General features: G+C 43.6%; 1 protein-coding gene across 1 annotated transcript; it reads left to right on the forward strand.

Annotated features, from left to right (window-relative positions):
* The first annotated feature begins 5,770 nt into the window (after positions 1 to 5,770).
* On the forward strand, positions 5,771 to 23,612 carry ism1 (isthmin 1). The gene is made up of 6 exons (XM_012874849.3): positions 5,771 to 6,625; positions 14,701 to 14,919; positions 19,312 to 19,558; positions 22,169 to 22,312; positions 22,410 to 22,499; positions 22,595 to 23,612. Exons 1-6 carry the CDS (start codon positions 6,488 to 6,490, stop codon positions 23,110 to 23,112), a joined length of 1,356 nt encoding a protein of 451 aa, XP_012730303.2. The 5' UTR covers positions 5,771 to 6,487; the 3' UTR covers positions 23,113 to 23,612.
* The last annotated feature ends 1,386 nt before the right edge of the window (positions 23,613 to 24,998 follow it).

Raw genomic sequence — 24,998 nt, forward strand, 5'->3', positions numbered from 1 at the left:
CTTCCTGGTTCCTGAGCCAATCATATTAGAGTTCCCAGGGCTCCCAACACAGACCGCAGCATTTGATATTTTATGTTGGCAAAAGAGCAGCAGTCAGTCAGAGAAGCGAACCAGAAATGGAACAGAATACATCATTTACCTGCAACACATCGTTTAGAAACTGCATATTAGATTGTCATTGGAAGGCTGTTGTACCGATATGAGCCACTAGGTGTCATTATTACTTATTCCTCGTTTAAAGGTCCATTTAATTAGCCTAATTTGAGATATTCGATTTTCCGTGTCAATATGCTGCACTCAACATGTATTTATGGTCCGTGCGGGCTGCCCTTCTCAAAAACCCGGCTATGTAACTTGAGAGGCGCGGATCCCTCACTCAGTCATGTGACCTAGAGCGCCCCTTAAACAAGATGGCTACCACATGCTAGTGGCCTACAGGGGCACTTAAACTGGGACTTTCAGGTCTAGGCCCCCTAGTGTTGCATATTATTGTTTTAAGTAAGAAAATGCTTCCTTAAAAGGAATATTAAATAACTATTAAGACTTCCTCTTTTTATGCTCATTTATTTTCATGGAAGGAATGGAGAAAAACGGAGAAGGGGAGCTCAAAGTTCCTTTAGTGTAATGTGAAAAAGGGACATGTGAAGATGGTGCCTATTAATTTAATTCATCTTGTAACGCTTGGACATATCCAGACATTTTATAGCGAACAAGTGGAGCAGAAAACATCAAAGCTGGGGAAAAATTGCACTTTTTTTTTTTTTTTAGCTGATAAGCTTCATGCGCACAAACAACTCTTCCAGTCACCTTGGTCGTCTGGCTGCCGATTCTGTTTGAGTTCCCTGTGATTATAATGTCATCAACTGTTTTATGTCCTCATCTCTGAGCTTTATGATGCTCCTTATCAATTTAGTCCTGTGGAGAAACGGGTTTCAAACTAAAATAAGGCAAATTCATTCAATTGTCCTTTGGGGAAAGTAAAAGTGTTCACTCAGTCCTTTTTTCTGCGCTGCCAACGGAGCGTCCAGCTTCCTCTAGTCATGTTGTTAGCAATTAGTCAAGAAAGCAGTCCATTTTAAAATGGACAGCCGTGTGCTGCAGTTTCAGACGGCACGCCACTGTCCGTGTATGGTAGCGCATTTCTGACTTACAGTAGACGAGCATCGCTTCAAATGCTCTGTTTATGTCACAATCCAGGGCTAATAGTAGTTTGTTTGTCAGTTTTCTTTTCTAAATTATAATATTTGGCCAAGTGTTGTTGAAGTTTTGCTGTTAAAGTATGTTCCCGTTCTGATTCTTCTATGTTTTTTTTAAATAAAAAGGGGGCACTTCAAAACTTGTTCAATCCCAGCAGTCGATTAATCATCCAACTGACAGGTGTCTAGAAGCGCCGAGCCTCCGTGCAGTAGCTTTCAAAACGATTATTTTCTGAACTCACAAACATGGGGAAATGTTTTATTTGTTGTTTTTTTTTCAAAAGAAATCTCAGCGTTACACAACTTTCGTCTCCACTCCAAATTACAGTCATCCTGTATATAATACATCAGGCTGCAATTACCCACTTTGACATGAAGTCAAATCCCAGCGAATAAAAAAAGGTGTTGCTGCATGTTTTGTGGCGAGACTGCATATATTCACCCGATCAAGACAGCTTTATTGTCTGCGTTTTAAAGACCCGCTGTTCCCGTGCGCACACAGGCGGCTTCACAGTTGCTAAGGTAAGCATGCAGAGTATGCGGCACCTGGGCCAACAGAAACCTAACCTACCAATTAGTGCTGAACCCTGAATTCTCGTGGCATGGGGTAATCATTTGATTAAGACATGAAGGATTATAAATGGATGATATATGTGTGTGTTTTCGCAATGAGTCTGCCTGGGTCCAGTTGGCACTTGTCTCCCCGGGATGTGACCGTGTTTGTGCTTTTCGTCTCCACAAACAACATCATGTTTCGCATTTTGGCAGAAAGATGCAACTTGGATCTCTCTGGATGGAAGAACCGCCGCAAACATGGATGGAGCAGAAAAAAAAAAAGATAAACTGGGAGGAGGAGGGGGGGGGAGACTTTGCTCCATCACTTTGTTCTGAAAGTCAATACTTCACATCTGGCTCCTGCGGCCAGAAACAATAAGAAACAGCTTCTTTAATCATCAGATCTGTGATGTCAGGCTAATGCACCGTTCCACCGAGATCTGGAGGAGAAGCTGAAAGGTGGTCTGATATTAGGATGCACTAATGTCTTCCGGATGTGTGCTATTAAGCTTCTCAAAGTTCCACAATTTTAGTTTTTTTAGGCAAAAATGAATCTGATACGTATCTGATCTTTTCAAATGCAACCTTCTTAAAAAGATTGCGTTGGTAATGTGCTGGCTCCGGTTGGAGAATAACGTAAAGAACACAAGATACGCTGCAGCATTACGATCCATGTTTACTTCCGCAAACAATGAGCACGCTTGCTACGTGTGACGTCATCACGTCCTCTACTGCGCATGCGGGACACTTAGGCGTATGAATGCAGTTCACACAGGAGATCACATACAAGTCGCTTATATTTGGAAATGTGAACGGACACGCAAAAAAAATTTATTTCACAAACAAATTGGAATTGAGCATCAAGGCCTGCAGTGTGAACGTAGCCTAATAAGCTCCAGCAAAAGTACTTGGTAAGTGCAGAGAAGAGAGCTCTAATGCTCCTTTTCCATTAGTACCAACTCTTGGAGTTTTTCTTGCACTTTGCAAATCAAAGTGCCATAGTGGAAAAGGGTTTGGTCAGTTCCAGGAAAGTCACCAGGAAATTTTCAAGCAACTCCTGGGAAAAGTAAGTTCCGGGGAAATTTCAAGGACACTGCATGGTAAGATTTGAAAACTAACCTCCTAGTTCAAGGAAAGTAACCTTTAAATTTCAGGACAGTACAAAGCTGTAATGTAGTTCCATATATAAAAAACAACGGTACACATGGTTTGAATCAATAGTTGTGTTTTTTTTGTAAAGCACAAATTAGCTGTCACAGTTGGACTACAACGTAGTTTTTAATGTTTGCTTTTAGTTTCTATTTTGTTTCTACATTTTATTCCTACTTGCTTTTATTCTGCCCCCCCCCCCCCCTGTATTTTAATCATGTAAAGCGCTTTGCATCGTCTCTGTACTGAAATGTGCTATACACATAAATTTGCCTTGCCTCGGCTTGCTGTCAGGAGCAACAGACTTTAAAGCGTAACAATATTAGTCTTTATGGAAATGCTTTCCCCCCCAAAAAAAACACTATTTTACAGAACATCACTGGTTCGTGATTGTTTTCCTTTTATGTTCAATCACTCAGTAAAGATTCTGCTGAGGTCAACATTTAGATTTCTTACAACAAGCAGAGTGCTGACCCGCGGTGCCAAGGCTGCGCTGGAAACGTCGGCCTCGCCTTCTGGTCTCTTGTAGCCGCTTTCAGCGTCGGCAGAAAAGTCCTGGCCTTCGGTAGATCAGCGCGGCCAGCCTACGGGTGGCAGGCCTGGCCAGCACCAGCCTCTTTTGAACTTTGGATCCGAATTCACTGCGCTTATTGGAATGGCATGTAGCTGCTGTTCTGAAGGGGGATCCTCTGCTACGCCTTTGATGTCCACGGCTGTGTCCAGGGCATGCAAACCATTCCCGCTGCTCTCTGTTTTCCATTTAGGCTGAGATTTTTCTACTTTGAGAGGAGTTTTGAAGCAAAACAGACAAGAGGACACATTTGCATGGTTTGGACATCTGCTCTCTGCTTTGAGAAAGTAAGACTGTAAAGACCTATATCTGGAACTGCTATGCGTATTTGATAGAAGCCATGACGAAACGCAGCAAAGTGATATAGGACTCGTGCTTTTCTTCTTCTATTTTATTGATCTTGTTCACAATAAGGAGTCATTTCTGACTATTAAAATTGTTATTCTCATCCGTCATCTTATCGGCTGGCTCTCATGGGTGTGATTAGAAACCTATTTGTCTGGAATCACACAACAGAAGGACAGAAACAGCTCATTTTACGGTTCAAAACATCGGACAGATACGTCACAATGTAGTAAAGAGGAAATTATTTTAACGCATTCATGTATAGTCATGTATGGATATGTTTACAGAGTTTCTATGCATTCTAGAAAAGTATTTCCCAGGTTCAGATAAATGTGGAAAAAGAAAACAGAGAATGGAAAAAATATGGACATCCATCAAAATGTCCATCCATTTGTCAGTTCATTGGTCTATGTATCTATTTTTCATTTTATCCATCCATTTATCCAACCAAATATTCATCCGTTCATATGTTTGCCCATATATTTAGCAAATTCAACCATTTTTTAAATTTAATTTAGCAGTCCATCTATTAATGCTTCACCTTCCATCCATCATCTGGTCATGCCTGTCAGTCCGTTTATTCATATCTACTTGTCTTTTCATCAATTAATGCATTTTTGTTTCAGTCCATCCATGATAGTTCTGTTCTTATTTAATTTATCCCTCCATCCTTTGGTTGTCATTTCATCCATTCATCACTAGCGGCTTGTTTTTCGCACAGTGGGCTGAAAGAGGGGGAGAAACATGCGGCAAAGGACCACAGGTCAGAGTCGAACCGGGGTCAACCGCTTCGAGGACTAACACCTCCGTACATGGGTCGTGCGCACTAACCACTGCACCACCGAAGCACGCCCATGATTTAATTTAATTGACTGTAAAGTGCACTGAGATGACATCTGTTGTACAATTGGCACAATATAAATAAAGTGATTTGATTTGATTCAAGACACCAAAAGAAGTGTGACTTTCATCTCTAAACTGCACACACTAACTGCATTTTATCATATTTATGAATTTATTGACATTAATTTATTGACATTAATTTATTGGCGCTTTCTTGGATCCAACAATGGAAAACAGTAAAAATAAAGAAATAAAAAAAAAATACCGTCAGCTATAGGGGTTTTCAAACATCACTGAAATGCATTGTTGTCATGATAAAATCCAACTTCTAATTATGATTTCATGGATAATAAACAATAATATGCATGACCATCCCTATTTAGGGGCCCACCCGGGGTGGCTTTCGCGCAGGCTCCGCGCCTGCGCGTTCCTTATCGGGACAGTTGTTCCACCTCTCGCGTAAAGTTCAGTACAAACGGTTGAAAGCGCGCGCGCTCCGCCCTGGACAGGATCAGCGGGTTGTCCCCCCCACGCCGTGGCAGCATGCATCCCCACCAGGTGCATGACTTATCCCGCTGGGCTGTCCTTTGAAGGGCACAATAAACCATCTCGCACGGGCTTAAATCCCATTACGCACCATTTGTCTTGCTCAGGCGAGGTGTCGCCGCTGTCTTCCGCTGCTCCTCACACCGACGGCCGCTGCGCTGCCGCTGTACGCGCGTCACGACGAGGGGTCGACCTCCCGGCTGGCGTAATGTCCCCAGATGCGCACCCCACCCCCATCCCCCCCTCCCTCTAGAGACCAGAGAAGACCCTTTAAGTCGCCTCAAGGATTTCTGTTAAATTGCACAGAGGATAACTTTTCACCGTGCCAACCTGCAGCAACTGTCTGGCTTTTTAAAGGCACGTTTTGGTCATTTTATTTCGAGGAGCAGTCGGCGTGGGCAACCGCTCTTCTTGATCTTTCATCAGAATAAGTGGAAATCAAAGCCAGCTGCACCTCAGTTTGATGAGGAGCGGGTTCAAAGGGATGAAAGAGTTAATCAGAGGGGAGGGCACATGGAGTGGGGGAATAGGGGGGGGCGCTTTGGTATAAAAGCAGCTCCAAAACGCACAACAACACCAGCGTGCGTCTGCCGTGGTTCCTCCTGCGGGGTCCCGTCCGTTCCCCGTGTGACCCTGTAATGCTTACCCTGACTCGGAAGACCTCTTTTATTTCCCGCCGGTGCTGAGAACTGTGCTGCTGGACCAAAGGCGTCCCTTGCTGGATTATGCCGCGCAGAATATTGCGGACCGTGCAGAAAGTTGCGCAAAGCGGATGAAGCGGAGAGGTGAGGAAAACCTTTGGCGAGAGGCTGAAAATGCGGCGAGGCGACGCAGCTGCGACTTTTCTCAGCACGGCGATCTGACAAGAGCGGAAAGCACCAATGCTGCGCGCCGGATCGGCCCTACATTACGCACCGGCGGCTGGCGCGGTCTCTGAACTCCTGCAAGTGTTCACGTATTCAGCCTAAATCAAATTGTATGATTAGAAAGCAGAGGAGAATTAGTTTAGTTGAGCAAAACAAACAAACTCTGGATCCAGTTTCATCTCCAGTTCCGCGCATTCCCTGACGGTTTCTCCTCGACCCATTTCCCCTCGCCTTTCTTTTTTCTTTTTCTATTATTTTATTTTTTTTTCCTTTTTGCACCTCTGATTCCCGAAGTGGCTCCGAAGTGGTGTTGCGGCTCCTCGTCCCCGGCGGATCCGGAGATTGGAGTCTCTGCACCGGGAGGAGTCGGAGCGCCGTCCACGCCGCGGGCTCCTAAGAGCGGCCGCGTCAAGAGGATGGTGCGGCTGGCGGCAGAGCTCCTGCTGCTCCTGGGACTTCTTCTCCTCACCTTACACATCACGGTGCTGCGGAGCAACCCGCTGCCTCAAGGAAACGCCACTGCGAGCCTGGATCAGGATAAAACTCTCACAGAGGTGAGTCAGGGGAGCTGCTGTCCTGGGGCAGCAATATATTGCCAGAGGTATACGGAGGTGTTTTCTTGCAACAGATGGGTAGAGAGAGAGAGAGAGAGAGAGTCCAGGTAACAGAGGCGCTCCACGACTGCAGGGGGCCTCGAGCAGAAGTTGATCTGGGGGCCTGGTTGTCTCCCACCACGCAGGGTCCCCATAGCAGTTTCATTGGGGCAAACGACCCCTGTGTACAATAAGTACCGTGAAAAGTATTCGCCCTTTTACAAGTTTTGTGGTTCCGCGTTTTCATCACAAAAGTTTCCGATTTTTGACTTTTGACCGTATCAGGCAAACGTTCCGTTTTCAAATTATGAAATAACCAGTTGTACCCCCCCCCTTGGCTGCAATGACTGCCACCAAGCGCTTTTGACAAGTTCACAGTCAGTTGTTTACGTCGCTGTCGAGGAATTTCTGCCCATCCTTCTTGGTCTGTTAAAGGTCATGCCAAACCCTGTAAATCTGATTTAAGCCTTGACTTTGACTAGGCCACCTCAAAAGCCTGCACCCTTTATTTGTTTATTTATTTGAGCTGGACTTCTTGATGTGCTTTGGACTGTTGTCCAGCTGCATAGCCCATGTGGGATTGAGTTTTCGATCGGACATCGTCCCTCCAGATTTTTTGCTAGAGAGCAGAATTCATAGTTTCGTAAAAAAAAAAAAAATCTGTTAGCCTACTTCGTGCTGTCAAGCAGGTTCTATTTAGGTGATTTCTTGATTCTATAAGTCTGGAAGAAAAACTGCTTGAGAACGGCTTGTGAAATTGAAATTGGCATTCCTCCAGTTTCCTAAATGGGGGAAGGGGGTTGTACATAAGACATGGTTAGTTTTGAAAGCTTTGTCCCTTATACAATCAAATAATAATCGGAAAACTGCATTTTGTATTTACTCTATACATTTTTCTGTGATAAAAAACAAACATTTGAAGATGTATGAAATCTTCTATCAAAGTTAGATGCCAAAATATGTATTAAATGAAGACTGACTCACTCAAACTTTAAAGACTTCTCTTAAAATGTTTACAGCTAGTACATTTGTCAAGTTGTTTCAAATAATGAATAAAATAACTATTTAAAATCTTTTTTTATATATATATTCCCCACTACTAAGCTGTCAACGTCATTTTATTAACAGACTCATTATAAAGAAATCAGAAGTCTTGAGCCGTCTTGTTTTGTGTCCAAATTCAAATGCTGTTTTGGGCCCTTTGGTGACTTTAACCTGCGGCTTAGTTTGCTTATTCTTCTGGCTGGCTCTGTTTGGTTAATCAAAGCCTTCATCCTCTGTGGAAAGCTCTCAGGAGTCTCTGGGGATTGACGCACACATCTATGCAGTCTCCCTGAAGGGTACCCACCAGGAACGATGGTGAGCCAGGAGAGCGGTAGAAGATGATCCGGGGTCAGAGATCAGGCCCCTCACAACAGACTCACCTCCTATTGTGAGGGAGTTAAATGCTTATTGCTGCAGGCACTGCTCTGTCATCAAGGGCTCATCACTGTCATCCAAACCCTTACTTGATAAGGCAGAGGATCAGACTTGAGCCACTGATGGTGCCCCATTTCCTGTTATGATCCACTGATGTGTGTTTGGAGAGCACTTTGCTGTAAGCCAAACTTCCACCCTGTTGGGATTTGAGGCAAGGAAAGTTTTTTTTTTTTGCTTGTATAGCACTATTTGTGCAAAAGCTAATTAAGGTACCATACAGGAAAATAAAGAACAAAGGAAATTACATTACAAGCAAGAAATATAATACACGAATAACTGTAAGATAGAAACTGCAGAATTTATATTAAAATTAAATAAATGGTCATGACATGATAAAATAATAATAATAATAATCGTCCCTCACTGGTACGCACATCTGGAATGTATTTAAAGATTATTCAGTGTTGCCGAAAAATAACATTTGGATGATTTGAAGATGTCTCATTATTTTTCTCCCAAACTGGTATAAAACATAATTACAATAATCCAACCTATACTTAAAATAAAAGACCGAAAACCCCTTTTTCTGCTAATGTTTATCAGAGGATAGTGGGTTCATTTAGTAATTGTTTTTATGTGGATGTTAGGATTTCCATTTCAGTCCATGACAACAGTTAGCTTACTAGCAAGTCCTGTTTTTTTTTACCTCACTGAGTCTAGCTGAGTCCTGATCGGTAACATTTGTGGGACCAAAAACATTCACTTCCTTCTTTTCTACATTAACCTAGAGGACATTCCTGCCCATTCACATATATATGTTATGCCACAGTTGCATAGTGGCTGTAACATAATACAGATGGTAGGAGGTGTTGCAATACTCCCTAATCTGAGCAAGGGGGAGCCTTGATATTGAATAAAAGGGGCCTGAGAATGGAGCCTTGAGGAACCCCACATGCAATCTTTGTCAGCACATGTTTATAAACGGCAAATGTCAAAGTGGTCCTGGTCTTTCTTGTTGTGCCAAGTAGGACCTGAACCAAGCTAGCGCAGTACAAGACAATCCCATTGTTTGCTTCATGTCTGTAAATCATCATTGTATGTTCAGTTGCGTTAAGCAGACCACTGAGATCCAGTATCCTTTTTTATTTTACCAGTGCAGTTTCTGTGGTGTTGTGACTCGAAAGCCTACACAATATGTTCCAAATGAATGAATCAGGTAAATTTACGCTGGGTATGATAACATCCGTTTTTTAATCACACGTCTGATTAAAACTGATGTTGTTGGCTCCCCCCGTGATCCAGGGCAGAACGTGCCATAACAAAGTTCACAAGGGAGAGACATTTGTCAGCATGACGTCACTCGAAACGTGTTTCATGGCTTAACGGCCCATTTTAACAGCAGTGTCAAGCAGGCGAACTTCAGCAAAACCATGAACCCTGACCACAGGCTTATGCCGGGTTTGGAGTAAACAAGCTTTTTTAGAAAGTGTTAAAGGCATGGTTCGGGTGTCAAAAGCTTATAAGGAGTTCATATGTTCACATGTAACCGATAATACTATTTGTTTCTTCATTTAGAATGATTATCAGTTGATTATTTCAAGTGTTTTGACCGAAACGCCTTAACTTTGACTATTACACCGTATATGCCATAGCATGTTGTGCGTTTTTAGTGATGATAACATCCGCTGTGGTCTACGGTAAAGCGATCTGCTCAAGCTGCTGTTTTTAAGGCTTCCTCTGTGATCCAGGTAAGAGCGTGCCCCGACAGGAAAACTCTTGTCAGCACGACACTACTTGAGACGTGTTTAATGGCTCGACTGGCCGTTTTAACACGAGCATCAAGCAAACGTACAGTAACAAAGAAAGAAAGGCGTTGTGTGGCACGGCGGGGGGGGCCCCCACATGTGTAGACACGGAGTCCGCAGTGCAGCTTCCCCCCGGGTTCAACTGCTGGCCTGAGCTATTTGCTGCACGTCTTCCCCGTCCCTCTTTGACCCTTTCCTGTCTGCTAAAACGTCACGTAACGGTCCCTCGTTTGACAAAAAGAAAAACAAAGCGGTAAAATCCCAACCAGACATTTATGACCAACAGGCTTTTGTAAAAGTTTGACGCATCCTACAACCGCTTCTTGTTGTATTTTTACCAAGTTCCTGAAAAACGATATGTGCCCCTTGGAATAGTTTCAGATTAAAGAAAATAAAATAATATGAGATATTGTTTAAAAAAAAAAAACTCCATTCTGACCGCTATCGATGACCGAGGTGCACGTTTGCAAGCCGGTGTTTTCCTGAACGTGAGACCATGCAAAGCTGAGGAGGTATTCCAGGAATTTAAAGGAATATTTGTCGTTCTGCCAAATGTTGGATTGGATGAGCAGGAAGAGGAGCAGCGGGGAGTTTATGCCGAGAAATCAAAGGAGGGATTCTGAACTCCGCAGCCCAAGTTCAACATCCCCTATTTCAATTGTCCCATTTTAGACAGAGATTTCCTTGGCAATGAAACAAACCTTGAACGTTCTTTTTTTAATTTTTTGTTCCACAAATGCACGTAATGTGTGGCTAAGCTTCACTGACTCGCGATAAAACGACGTGATGTCATTCTTTAACCATGCTTGTTTACAGCTCAGGGCACGCATTGTCACCCCGAGGTGTCACGTTTACAGAGACGGATCTCTGTGCGCTTAAGTCAAAAAGTCTTTGCTTCGGCCTAACTTATGCCGTCTCTTTCCAGAGGTCGCTTTAAATTATGTATCTTCTCGGTTTCTCCTTGCTAAATAAATATTTGCGTCCACCTCTGAGACGTGTGAGAGCGGAAGGATGATTTTCTTCTCCACCTATTCTCCACCGCGGCTGAAAAAGCACGCGGTACCATGTAGAGTGCCTTCATTTCCTGCCAGCTTCCCTAGGAGGAAGAACTCCCGAGTGACTCCCAATTGAAAACAGAGTCATGCCCCTTTAAGGAGCTCCTCACAATGTAAAAGAAAAAAGGGAGGAAGCGGGAAAAGAAGAAGAGATACTGTGAAGGGGGGGATAGGGGGTGGCTTGTGTGTGCTAGTGTTCATTCATGCCTTTTGGGAGCAGTGGGGGGGTTGACATCCTGGGAGGCCCCAGATGAGCAGAGGACTGATTTGTCACTTTTGATCTCCAAATTAAAGCGTGTTCCTTAACATATGGCCGATAGGGACTGTAAAGCAGGCAGCCTTCAAAGCTGCTACATTTAAAAAGGCTTCCCCCTGTGCTCGTATACTCTTAAGGTTGTGTTGGAGAACAAAAAGAAGAGGGGAAAAATTTTTTTTTCATTAACTTTAAATTCAAATTCCTCCAAATGGCATATAAAAGGATGGGGAGCTGATGACATTTTTTAGGAATTGACGGTCTTTGCACATCCAGTAACCAGCGACAGTCTCTGCCTGGGTCAAAAGTTTCTACGTTATGTTGTGTTGCCTCGATGCAACTCCTACAAGATATATTTATATACTATAAATTCATATCAAATGTCATTTCAAAGCACTTTTTAAAGACAAGTTATGTCTAGGTAAACAAAATCTGATTCTGTTCAAATTGCATTCAAATCAGTCCAGTTCATGCCTTTTTAGTCCAGTCATTCATTTAGTTCTAATTATTATACAATACAGTAAAATTTAGTAGCTAAGTAATCTAAGGCTACGTTCACACTGCAGGGAAATGTCTGTCTTTTTTATGGCAGTGTGAACGGCCTGATTCCGATCTTTTCACCCCCCAAAAAATCTGATTTGTGCCACTTCCATATGTGGTGCTAATTCAGATACGTATCTGATTTTTTTCAAAGCGTCCTGAGTCTGAACGGTCATTGACGGCGGTCGCATTTATCAGTAGAATGAACGGCCATCCAGTTTCAGCAAAAAATCAGATATGAGCATCAAAACCTGCAGCGTGAACGTAGAAAACCCAGCCAATAGAATCAAGTCTCTAAGTGAGCATGTGGCGACAGTGGAAAGGAACCTCTCCCTTTTAACAGGAAGTGCAGACCTAGGTTCAGTATGAAAGGCCATCTGCTGCATGTGGCTACATTGTGAGGGCAGGAAGCAGAGAAAAACTTGGGAAAGATTATACAAAGCATCAGTAGTTCTATCAGTGGCGTTTGGCAACAAGACAGACACACCAAAACACAACAAGCCTGAGCCAGTAGTATTTTTGTATAAGAAAAGAAAAAAAGCAAGAGAAGAAAACAAAGATAAATTCAGCAATAGCCTTGTAATGGCCCCTTGCAGGTAAGATAAACTACTGGGCATAGATCACAGCAAAAATAAAGTAAGTACATATAGTCAGTGTCAGCAATAGCTCAGCCACAGCCAAATACAGAAGCGAGGAGTACTTTCCATGGAAAGGAAAAAAGTAAAGGAAAAAGCAGACGTATGACTGTCTGGTGGCTACATAGCTCCTATTGAATAATTATAAATAGGTGAGACAGGCTGTTACAACCATTGTTGCGGTAAAACATTTAGAAGAAAGAGTGTTTTAGATTTTCATCGTCGGTTCTTTCATACGTAGTTCTAATATACCATTTAATCACATATTATGTATAATACATTTTTTGATTTGGAAAATATATACAGTGATGGTTTGGAAAAGGAAGTACTATCTGTAACTTTAAAGACAACCCTGAACTATGTGGTTAGGATTGTTTTTACTCTGTGTTCAATAAATTAAATTAGACTGTAGAAGAAAACGTATCATGTCATTCAGTTTTTAATGTTATTTTTCTCTCAAGGTTATCAGAAAGCTACTATATGAAAAAAAAATTTAACAAAAACATTTCTTTCTGTTGTCTTGTACAGTCGGCACCGGTGACTCGCGGATGATTTGATGCTGATGTGATAAAAAATATTTAGTATTTAGTATATTTAGTATTTAAATGTTTAGTATTTCCTTATTTGTGAATCCCATATCAAAGTATCACTTCACAACATCCTTCACATTCCGCATTTTAACGCAGGGGGAAGGCTTCACTTTTTGTACATGAGTTCTTACAAAAATATTACTTTATTCTCATAATTTCCCAAGATTTGAACCCAGGACCTTCTTGCTGAAAGGCCACAGTGTCAGCTCAAAACGCATCTATGCTCAAATAGAACTTCATTCATTCTGCTGTCAAATACTGTTAGTGAAGCAGACTGCGTATATTAGACACCTGCTTTTGTATTCCGCTGCTGTATGTTTGCATTTAGGTTGCGATTAAACCCGTGAATGCTGCGTCCCGCTTGCTCCCTCAGCGGAGCTCAGTTACAGCCACCGAGTGAAATCTGAAGACTGGGAACATGAAAGGCAAGGTTATCACATGGGCATCTCAAAGTCCAAATACTTTTGTTAGACGCAGAGAGAGACCCCAGTAATGTTCGCGTAAAGAGGAGATAGCCGAACCACAAATTGGGCTCCTGAAATCTTTTTTATTTCTTTTTCACCGAACTCATAGCCATAAGTGTTTGGTTTTGGATAAACGCAGCGAGGTTTTGGACTGGAATCAGCTTTTATGACTTCTTTTCCCACAAATATTATAATTTAGCACATAAATTCTCATAAAGAAAACCATATCTAGATTAAAAGTTAGATTCTTTAATTAGGGGTTATAGGAAAAAAAAATCTTGCTTCTTTCTCCGCAATAATCATTTTAAGGACGCACGGCAGGAATTCAGTTAACATCCAACGCGTTATCGCATTAAGTCAGCAACGCAGCTGCTTTCTCCTCAACAGAAGTTACATGTACATTTATTATCCCCGCTTCCCTCAGCGTGCAGCTCCATTTACAGCGTCCGCCTTGCCCCAGAGTGCACCTTGGCTCCACACAAACAGCTCCAGTGGGGGCTTTTATGCCCTCCACAATGTGGCCGGCCTGACACTTTGTCTGTGACAGACCACCGCAACCGTGCACCACCGCTTTCATATTCTCAGGCCTCGGTCTGGCCACAAAAACATTGGGAAGGGAGGGAGGGGGGGAAAAAAAGAAAAAAGAAAAACAAGAAGCATGATTGATGCCTTGCTTTGATCTTATTTTCTGCCACCCCAGAATGGATGATTGCAGACTACTTATGGCTGTCTGTCCAATTTAGGAATAATTGTTCCTTCTGTGCATACCTGATTGAGGACATATGCCTCAGCTGTCATTATGGGATGGATTTACAACACCCTTGTCAGAAGACCAAATGTTTTTTCTGTCTTCAAGAAGGCAGATGTAATTATTTTGCAATATTTGCTTAGCTTTCTGTGTATAACACAGGGCAGGAAAACCATCAGTCTTGGGTTGCCCCTTTTTTAGCTGGCAGTACAGTAGAACAAGCTATATATGTACACAACATATTGCTATGGTGAAGTCGCAACATACTTTGTCAGTAAAATATACAGTATGGCTGTATATAGGATCTAAATGCAGGCTCTGTACAGATTTCATGTTGATTGAAGCTGACAGTTCTTCTTTCTGGGCTCAGAGTCAAACCCGTATAAGTTTCTGTTAAAAAGTTAATCCAGTGTTGGCTTGTAAAAGAAAAATGTGACAATCTTTGTCAAAAAACTTGCATTAAATCTCTTCTACAAGATTTCCAATAAATCCCAGTTAATTTTCTTTGTTTTGTTTTTCTTCTGTAGCAAAACACCTTAAATGCAAGAAGTAGCACATCTGCCCAGCTGGCTCCTGAAGACCGGAGGTCTGGTCCAGAGCACAGGGCGGCCCATCAGCCTGCAACCCTCCCCTGGGTGCAGGGCAGCAACGTACACAAGGATGGCCCTGGAGCTTTCCTGCTGGATCTGCACAATTTTCCAGACCTCTCCAAAGCGGATATTAATGGACAGAACCCCAACATCCAGGTGAGAATATGTGTCTGGGCACCTGATGTTTTATGCATTTTGATGCTTTTCTTTTCCGCAAGGGGTAGTTTCAGATTTTTTTTGATGTGAGGATCTGTGAACGGGTTATAAGCAGGTAATATCCCACCTGCAGTAGGTTTTTTGCCGTCTTCATTTAGGGTAAATCCAGATGAGTTGGTCCCAGCGACTGAAATGAACAGTTAGTCTGAGAAAAACTCGACATCCGCAACTCCTGTCTCAAAAATGTCATCACAGTTTACTGTTCAATAAATCTTCAAACCGATACGCATTGGTATTTACACAGAAACGGATCATTATTTACATGGGAAATGGATTTAGGAGGCGGTTCAGCACCAACAAGCTTCCTATTTTAAACATGTACTGTGAATGTGGCATAAAAGTAACTGTGACTACATAACAATAGTTAGGCAGTGTAAAAGTCAATAAAACAACTTTCACTTAAACCAATGGTAAAGTTTTGGCATTCTAATCCTAATGATGACATTTAAAATGTCATCATGTTTGCATTGGACAGGTATTTATACAGTGGATTTTGATTTTTCACACTGGGGGAGGGGGTGGGGGGTGGGGGGGGCGTGAAGGGGCACAGCCTTGCCCTTTAGTTTGTCCAGAAAATACAGCGCAGGTGTGACACAGTTAAAAAAGTCCATGGAGACCTTCTGTATAAATCCTGATAAACAGGACAACAGCACCATCTGCTGTTTGGTCTGTAACTGCAGTTAGTAGTACGAGTAGCAAGGGATTCTGGGTAATTTCCATAGCAACGGCATCACTGCATTAAAGCTTGAGTCGGTAACTTTTGTAAAAAAAAAAATATATTTGTTAAAACTTCCATTATGTCATGATGGTGAAAAAACAGATAATTAGTGGAGAACATAAAGCTCCACTGGTCGTACTGACATCTACAGAAACGTACCGCTCCTGGTCAAAAAACAACCAGAGAGCGTTAGACAGAGCCCAAAATAAAATTAGGTTGAACATCGGCGCAGCAAGGGAGAGAAGCTGTGGAGGGAAGGCTGTAGCGTGGCAGAGAGCAAAGGGGGAGCCACCTGTAAGGTGTGCTTGTTCACATTTTCTGGCTAACGGTTTACTCAGAACTCCCTACTGCAGCTTTAAGAGAGTGAACAACAAAAGTTACATTTCTGACCCATTTTGTTGAAAGTTTTCGTGGGATGGGTGGCCTGAACATTCTTCGTTGTTGAACAGAAAATGTGAAGGACGCGTCTGATAAAGACTGTATTGTGGCAGTTTTAGAGACCACCGGTGGTGTACATTTGCTGTGTAAATGATCGTGGGCTTCTGTTTGATCGTCAGCACCCAATGCAAACATGATGACAGCTTAAAGGTTCATAGAACAGCTATGGCATAGACCACTGTGATATTTTAAGAAAGGAGATCTTGTAATGAGATCACTAATTCCTGCGCAACCAAAATCCATCTGGCAAAGCCCTTTCCAGGAGAGTTGAGCTTGACTTCCATCTATGTTTGACACTCTTATTTTGAAGTCTGACAGGAAGTAGTTAATAACTTGTTTTACGGCAGAGCTGACTTCCAAAGCCTGCATGCTGGAGCTGGCTGACAACGCTTGACTACAAAGGCATTGAAGAAGCCCCCACTACTTTTAAATAGTATACGCGGCAGCAGTTTAGGTATCTATTTGGTTGAAAAAAAACATGATGACAGCGTGAGAAATACTTGCTGTTACTCACGATCGTGAAGTTGGTGTCTGATTTGGAGCTTTCAATTGTTTTTAATTAATCTGGGAGCGAAAAGTGGTGTCGGGCATGCTAGTTACCACTTTTTTACCACATATGTCACTTTTTTTAACTGGTATGCCAGTTTCATCAAAAGCCATTCAGAGGCACTGAATGCCGTATTCTGGTTTTATTGACTAGATAGTTTTTGCAGGTATGAAAACAAATGTATATGTAGGTTGTGGTTTTAACATAGTTTGTGCGTATGTGTCGGAGTAAACAGTAAACATTCATGCGACCAAATCTTTGCCTTAGTCGTGTTTCCTTTCACAGGCTAACTGGCTATCACAGTTGATAGCAGGTGATCGGCTAACTTGGTTAGCGTTAGCCTAGCCACAGCGTCCAGTCGAATGCAGAGCTCTGCTTCTTCTTTTTTGGATGCCAACTACAGATACTTGCCGCCACCTATTGTACACATGCGTGTGGCCTAATATAATATCAGCGAAACTGGTTTTCATACATTAAAAGTTGAAGAAAAAATGTACGTTAAAAATGTGAAAATTCAATTAAAAAGTGGCCACTTTTCTACTAGTATATGCCAGTAATGCCATATACCACTTTTTGTAGGTGCTGCTGTGAGGTGGACCACAGTTGTACTCTTTTTGTTTAAAATCTGAAATATTTAGACTGATAAAAATGTAATTATTCTACACTGAACATTGACTCTTCAAAGTACAGTTAAATATTCATGAAAGACGTATTTGAATGAGAACAGGGAAGCATTTTTATTTTCAGAATAAGACGGAAAAAAACAAAAACCCACGGGGCTTGTCAAACCTCGACTGGATCATTCTACATTTATTACTGATTCTGGAAAACAAAAGTTTTTCATCTTTTAGGTCCAATATTTGTTTAAAAAAACTAAACGGTTCTCAATGTTCGGTCTCTTGTCCATTTTGGGTCTGTTTGCCCCTCTTGGACTAGCCGTTAGCGTCAACCACAAGGTACAGCTTCTCTGGATTTATAATATAAATGAAAGCAACACGAAATGTAATGCAGGTGAGATATTAAGTCTTTATAACTTTTAAATAACTTTTAAATGTAAAACTACAAAGTATCCCTATAGGCCATCAAACATGTAGAACAAAAAAACAGGAAGGAGAACAATCTGATACGTAACGTTAAAACCTTTTCCTCCATCCTTCTTCTTTCTCCTTGTCCCCCTTTTCACACTTCTCGGCTCCCAGTAAAGCGTAGAAGAGACTCCACGTCAATCTTACTGACAGCTGAAAGACAGAGACTAACCAACGGAGTCTCACTGCTACACTAAACCCATGTGCAGGAAGATGGACGGTAGCCTTATGTAAATGTGTGGCAGGCCCTCGGTCATAAATCCCTCAGAGAAGCAGATGGTTGAATAACGGCTGCCATGTTTAAATCATTCTCCTGTCTAATCCACCAAAAGGGGGCTCTTTCCATTTCCGAGGGCATCCTTGCTAAATATGAGCATGAACAAAGTGTATTAACATCTCAAGATGTGGGAAGAGAGAAAGCAACCAATTGAGCAAGGGCGTGAGGCTGTGGGAGCAAAGCAGGAGGAGGAGGGGGTGTCTTTGATCCTGGTATTCATCTGGCTTTCATGGTCTGGAGGAGGCCGAGTAGCCCTTTGAACTCTGTGTTTAGGTGGAGAGAGCCGTAGAGGTGGGAGGGTGACTGTGGGGCAGGGGTGGTGTCCCCCCTCCTCATATGGGAGGCACATGTGTTAGGCCAAGAAGGAGAGGGGGTGGCTGATGTGTGCTGGGGCAACAGAAAGGGCCACCTTATAGCAACAAATGTTATCTCGTGTTTTGACGAGGGATATATGTATTGAATTTAAGACAAAAAAAAACACATAAAAATAATGAAAATATGCATAAATTAGCTACATCCTTACAGAGTCGCGTGGGTTGGGGTGGAGGGGGCGAGGTTGGGGTGCTGGTGACTGTCTCAAGCCGCCATTGGCCGAGAGGCAGGGTAAACCAGAAGAACCTTTGAGAAGGGTCCGAGGACACCGCTAACTGCCATAGCAAAGCCAATATTTGCCTTAGCATGAAACAACACCAGACGACGCCATCTTTGTTGTTATTCACAGTTATCACAGACAGAGGCGAACCTACAACACGGTCGTTTAAGAACAGACCCGACTTGCACGTCCACACGGAAACACGAGGCTCAAAACGCCGGATCCATGTGGACACACAGCCTAAATGACTTCCTTTACGGATACGCCTAATCTCATCTCCGTGTGGACTGAGTATTAGTTGCCACCCCTAAAACAAGAAATCACCACCATATATGGGCGATGGCAGTATCTTATGGATATCGGTCACTCTCTAGGGCGGTGGACAGAACACAATGTTTGCATGAGAAAAACAAAAAAACAATGGTTTCGACTGGAAGAGGTCAGAAGAGTGGCCTTTATGTTGCGATGCCCGAGTCGGACATTCCAAGCCGAACTTCGTCACTCTTCGTCACTCTTTGTCACTCTTTGTCACTCTTCGTCAACTGTTCTGGCCTCCTTTTAGATTATTCTCAACTTTGAACATGGAAATGAATGCACCAATCACTAGCAATAGCATTTAGAAAAATTTAGGGCCATTAAACAGTACGGAGTTTAATTTGATTTCTTTCACTGCAGGTGACCATTGAGGTGGTGGACGGACTGGAAGGCCATGAACCAGAGAAAGGCCTCCGCAAGGAGAGCAAGCCCAACTGGGCCTCCCCTAACTGGAGGAACTGGTGGCCTCACACCTCCTCCTCCTCTTCGTCCTCTCATCAAACGGAGGAGCACGATCGCGCCTATGGGAGAAAAACCGAGGACAGCAACTTTCTCAGGCCTCCGTCAGACTGGGACAGGAGAGGGAGCAAAGCTCAGACTGAATACGGTGAGACTGACAGCAGGGTGTGCGCCTGTGCTCGCTTGATATATCACCGGCTCCAGTCGGCTCGTACGTGAGCGCCGCCTCCCAGATGCCCACGGACTGATGTGGAATCTGTAATTTGCAGATTCGCTGATTTAAGATGTCAGCATAATAAGCGACGTCCACCGAGGCAGGCCCTCCATAGCCCTTGATTGAAGCCCTTAACAGCTTTTTATGAGGCGGATTGCTCTGCGGCACGGAGCGAGCTGCGTCAAAGTTCAGTCACAGTTGTGGCGTCGGAAGCGGCGCTGGGGCCCTCCACGGGATCGGACCGCGCTCTCCAAAAGCAAACCCCGCAGATAAATCTGCCGTGAAAGAATTTATGCTCGCTGTCATACAGTGTGGCCCGTGTTGAAGCATGCCCAAACCAGCGCAGTCAAAGAGGGAACTCTTTTTATTCACTTGCACTACAGCATTTTCGGAGAAAGATGTTCGATATTTAGCAAAACCATAACCCTTGTTTAAACGACTCTGGCTTATCGCTGCGGTTAGAGCCATCATTCTTCCTGTGTCTCACGCCACACTAACGGACATGGAAATATTTAATCTGCATTGCTGACACAGTCTTAAACCTAATGACCCACCAGCGGGACGATCATTCATCTCATCTGCGGTCGGAGCACAGCCCATTTCATCCTGAATTCGGATTTTTTCGTTTGAGCCGAGGGGGCTAATGTGGCTTATGTTATTCAGAAATGCTCCTAATGAAGGGCAGATGGCAGCGGAGGATGTATAGGATGGTTTGGACTCCAGCCAGGAATGCTCGCGTCCCAAAATGCCCACATTAATGCTTCTCGGTTATTGAAGACGGCTTTTGAAACGTGGATCCATGTGTGTGGCAGAGTGATGGTGGCGGTAGGGCGAGGTGAGCCTTAATGTGGCCGCTTCTCTGCTCGCACGTCACAAGACACTGCGTTTCCTGTCAATGCGCTTTGTGTTTCGAAACGACGCGGTTAAACCCAACGGGAGCTTAGAGGTGCTCGGTGTCAGCGTGGCAGAAATGCGCTTAAATGTGTGAACAGTCACATTCAATCATAGGTCCTTTGTTAGAAAAGCTCTTGTACATTTTGTCATGTCACAACCGCACACGTTTGTGTGTTTTGTTTTGATTTTATGCGGCAGAAAGCGTGGCACGTGTTTGTACTGAGTAATTTCCACCAGCTCGGAGCATCGTGAGATGAAATGTTCTGCCACTTCTGTCGCAAATTAGCTGCTGCTCAGTTGATTGGATGGAAATCTAGACTGTCTAAATCTAGGCGTAGATTTTAAACTGAATTTTTTAATAACTGAATCTGGTTTCATGTAAACAATTGCAGTCCCTCACTGGCTATATCCTCTTGTTTTTGCTGGACTAGTGAACCTTCCCTCAGCTTTTGAAGGTCTGACAGGTTTTCTTCCAGGACTCCTCTGTTCTTCATCTTCCCATCAAATCCGACCAGCTCAACGCAGCATTGTGCTGCTACCACCATGATCTACACACTGTTTATGCTGCAGAAGTCCAGGAAAGGGCCAGCCATGTAGTCACAGATCCCACCCATCTGGGCAACGCACCGTTTGCCAACATTGATCAGGAAAATGATTCAGAAAAATTAAATGAAAAAGTAATACACTTAAAAACGGCTCTCTCCCAAAGCTGTGAAGGCGGTCGTCCCCTGCTGAGAATCAATAAACCAGCAGCCCAGTTCCTAGCCTGTTCGCATCATTACAAACTGGCTGCTGGTTTCACAGGTTCTTGATCCAATAAAGATTTATTACACTGTCTCTTAAGTGCTGATGTCTATTTGCACACCTATAGGTTCTCAGGGAGTGTTTGCTTAGACATTACACATTTGTTTTAGCTAACTTGGTAAAGTTTTTAACTAACTTGAACATTTAAATTTTTGCTACGGACTATTTGCACATTTTTTAACTTCTCAGGAAGTGTTTGTCTGGTACATTCATACAATTGCACGGTATTTCGCATTGTTTTGTAAACTGACTGACTGATCGTCTGTCTTGTTAACTTAAACATTTCAATTTTATCACATGCCAAGGACTATTTGCACAGTTTTTAGCTTCTCAGGAAGTGTTTTTTGTTTTGTTTTTTTATCCGAATGTCTTAATAGGTTTGCAGTTGTGCCACTTGACCAGAGCGCTGAGATATTCCCAAAGCTTCGCTCTGCTTTAGACTTCTCAACATTGTTATTCCCTGACCTGTTCCTTGGTCTTCATGTACCGTTTTGTTCTCTGATGTTCTCTAACAAACCTCTGAGGCCTTCACAGAACAGCTGGATTTCTAATGAGATTAAATTACACACCGGTGACTTCTGAAGGCAATTATTTGCACTAGATTTTATAAAGGGTTATCAAAGTAAAGAAGGCTGAATACAAAGGCACGCCACACTCCTCATTTTATTTGTGAGGATAAAGAAGACCATGGTGTCCCTCTGCTGCCTTGTATAAAATATATTAAAGTTGTAACACGACAAAATGTGAAAATAGCACATATGAACAGTTTAGCAGGGCACTGTAACTGCAGCATAGAGTCTACATGTGAGCTGATAATCTTACTCTCTTTTTATTTTCTGATCCAAGACTACGTGGATGGCGAGGGAGACTGGAGTAACTGGTCAGCATGCAGTGTCACTTGTGGAAATGGCAACCAGAAGAGAACCAGGTCCTGTGGTTACGCCTGTACGGCCACAGAGTCCAGAACCTGTGACATGCCCAGCTGCCCAGGTGACCTCTCGTTTTTTCCTCGCATTAAAAAGCGACACGAAACGCACAATTAGACCGGTAGTCGTTCATCCTCCGTTCAATCCAATGTCCCTTGAAGGTTTTGAAGATGCCTTCAAGACAGCAGCCACTGAAGTGAGCCTGCTGGCTGGGAAAAACGAGTTCAACGCCACCGAGCTCTTCGGCGTCGGTAAGATTTCCTTTCATCCTCACATTCATCTTTACTCCTGCACACACTTCTGGATCGAAGCTTTGATGTTGGCCACCGAATGTGATCTCTCCCAGACACAGACAGCTGCGAGCGATGGATGAACTGCAAGAGCGAGTTCCTGAAGAAGTACATGACCAAAGTGGCCAACGACCTCCCCAGCTGCCCCTGCTCGTACCCGACCGAGGTGGCGTACAGCACGGCGGACGTGCACGACGCCCCGACGCGCCGGGACTTCCGCTGGAAAGACGCCAGCGGGCCCAAGGAGAAGCTGGAGATCTACAAGCCCACGGCCCGCTACTGCATCCGCTCCATGCTGAACCTGGAGTCCACCACGCTGGCGGCGCAGCACTGCTGCTACGACGACAGCATGAAGCTGATCACCCGCGGCAAAGGCTCCGGCACGCCCAACCTCATCAGCACCGAGTTCTCCGCGGACCTGCACTACAAGGTGGACATCCTGCCGTGGATCATCTGCAAGGGAGACTGGAGCCGCTACAACCAGGCCCGGCCGCCGAACAACGGGCAGAAGTGTCCGGAAAACCCTCAGGATGAGGATTATTACAAACAGTTTGAAGAAGCGAGGGAGTTCTAGCCCACCTGTGCGGCGACAGGACTAAATAACACTCCACTCAGACTCGAGAGAGCCAGACACACACAAAGCACACTCGTCATAGACCTGTCCTCAGTTTTTGTTTTTTTTTGCTTTGGTGACAAGTTTTGTTCTTAGAAGATGTGCCTTTACAATGTTGCTGCAAAATGTTACTCAGAGTTGGTCTTCATGCTTTTAAAAAAGGGAAATTTATAATTATAGAAAGGTCGATTTTAGATTGCGTCCAATTTTGTCTCCGTAGATGTTGCAGTGATAGAATAATGAGACCCTGCGGGGAAGGTGTTGGTCAGGAGGGAGCAGAGGAACGTTTTCTGTTGTGCAGGTTTTTATCCATGTAAGTTTGTGGGTATGAGTATTTAGCATGCACATTTTTCTTTCGTTCATTTACCTCTGTAACATTCTGTCTGTGAGGCAGTTCTTGGTTGTAAAAAAGCCTGCATTAGTTTTGTAAAGTATTTATTAAAGTGTAGCTGTGATTGTGGTGCGCGTCTGTAATTTTGGCTTCGTGGTCACATTTGTTTTTTGGGGAGGGTTTGTGCCTTTTTATGCTTTTTTTTTTACTTGCAAACATCATCGTATTTTATTGGGATTTTATATTAATTGCAAAACGGCTCGTGGTCAGTCAGATTGCATGTAGGGCATCTACGACCAGCAACTTGCAAGTCTTATTCAGATTTAGGTCTGGACTTTGACTAGGCCATTCTAAACCATGCTTTAATAGAATTCATTCCATTGTGGCTCTGGCCGTATGTTTGGGCTCATTTTCCTGCAGGAAGGTAAACATCTCTCTCCGTCTAAGACGTGTTGCAGCCCCAGCAACTTTTCTACCATTATTATATTAGTAATATAATATGCACAAAGTGAGCCATATACAGATGCATGTCACACTTCCTATGTTTTCATATGCAAAAAAAAAAGAAAACCATGGATCTTTTTTCCCCTACACTTCCCAATTATGCACTAATTTGTGCTGTTCTGTCACATAAAATCCCAATAAAACGTTTAGGAGACACTAAACTCATTCCCCGCCATCGCTGCGCCTCTCTGTGCCTCCCGACAGAGGGTGAAACAGTGACAGAGTGAAAACGATGTGAGAATTCATCCGAAAGGATAACATTCAGAGAAACAATCCTCTTAAAGAAATGTTTAAAAGACCCACAATCGTGTTAAATAGCACAAAGTAATTCTCTGCTTAATAGTCAGGAATACTACGCTTTGCGGCGTCATTTTCCTGACATCTTCAAGGTTCATCAGCTGCTGTTAGATTTCTCTCCTGCTGTCAAAGGGAAGGGGGGGAGGGATCATCTCCAGGAACAGAAAAAGCATCTCATCTAATCAATTACACTCGTCCGCAGAGTTAAGCCAGCGCACAAGACTTCCATTAGCTCCATCCAGCGTGGCTGTCAGGCCAGGCCTTTTGATGGGGCTGTGATATTTCTTCAGAGGGCGAGGAGAGTAAGGTTCCTTTGAATGCGACTCAGATTCTTTCTTTGGCATGTATCCTCACATTCCTGGGTAATTTCTCAGCGTACACACGCTCCCACACACACACACACACTCACACACACACTCGCCGCTGCTTGTCCGTAGCGGCAGGGACCTCTGACCGTTGCCTCTCCGCTGAGTGCTGCAGCCATTGTCACACAGAGAAAGCCATTCATGGTGCCCTCATTCCTGCAGTCTGGTGTGCTGCACAGCTGGCCGAGCGCAGGGGCCTGTCTTTGTAAGCCAGCAGGCCCCGGCACGTTTCAACCCCCCCACCCCCCCGGGGCGCTCTTGGCGAACCACCTAGTCGTTTCTCTGTTCGTGCAAAACTCCTCCACGGGGCACGTCGTCCGGCCCGTTTGTCTGCCGCTCTGCTTTTTCTC

This window comes from Fundulus heteroclitus, chromosome 22, assembly GCF_011125445.2.
Source record: "Fundulus heteroclitus isolate FHET01 chromosome 22, MU-UCD_Fhet_4.1, whole genome shotgun sequence".
In the NCBI taxonomy this organism is placed as follows: domain Eukaryota; kingdom Metazoa; phylum Chordata; class Actinopteri; order Cyprinodontiformes; family Fundulidae; genus Fundulus; species Fundulus heteroclitus.

Bases quoted from the DNA above. Each gene is read 5' to 3' on its own strand.
- ism1 (XM_012874849.3), top strand. From the start codon at position 6,488: ATGGTGCGGCTGGCGGCAGAGCTCCTGCTGCTCCTGGGACTTCTTCTC. The intron at 6,626-14,700 runs GTGAGTCAGGGG...TTTCTTCTGTAG, and splicing joins AGGATAAAACTCTCACAGAG to CAAAACACCTTAAATGCAAG. The intron at 19,559-22,168 runs GTGAGACTGACA...TTCTGATCCAAG, and splicing joins CAAAGCTCAGACTGAATACG to ACTACGTGGATGGCGAGGGA.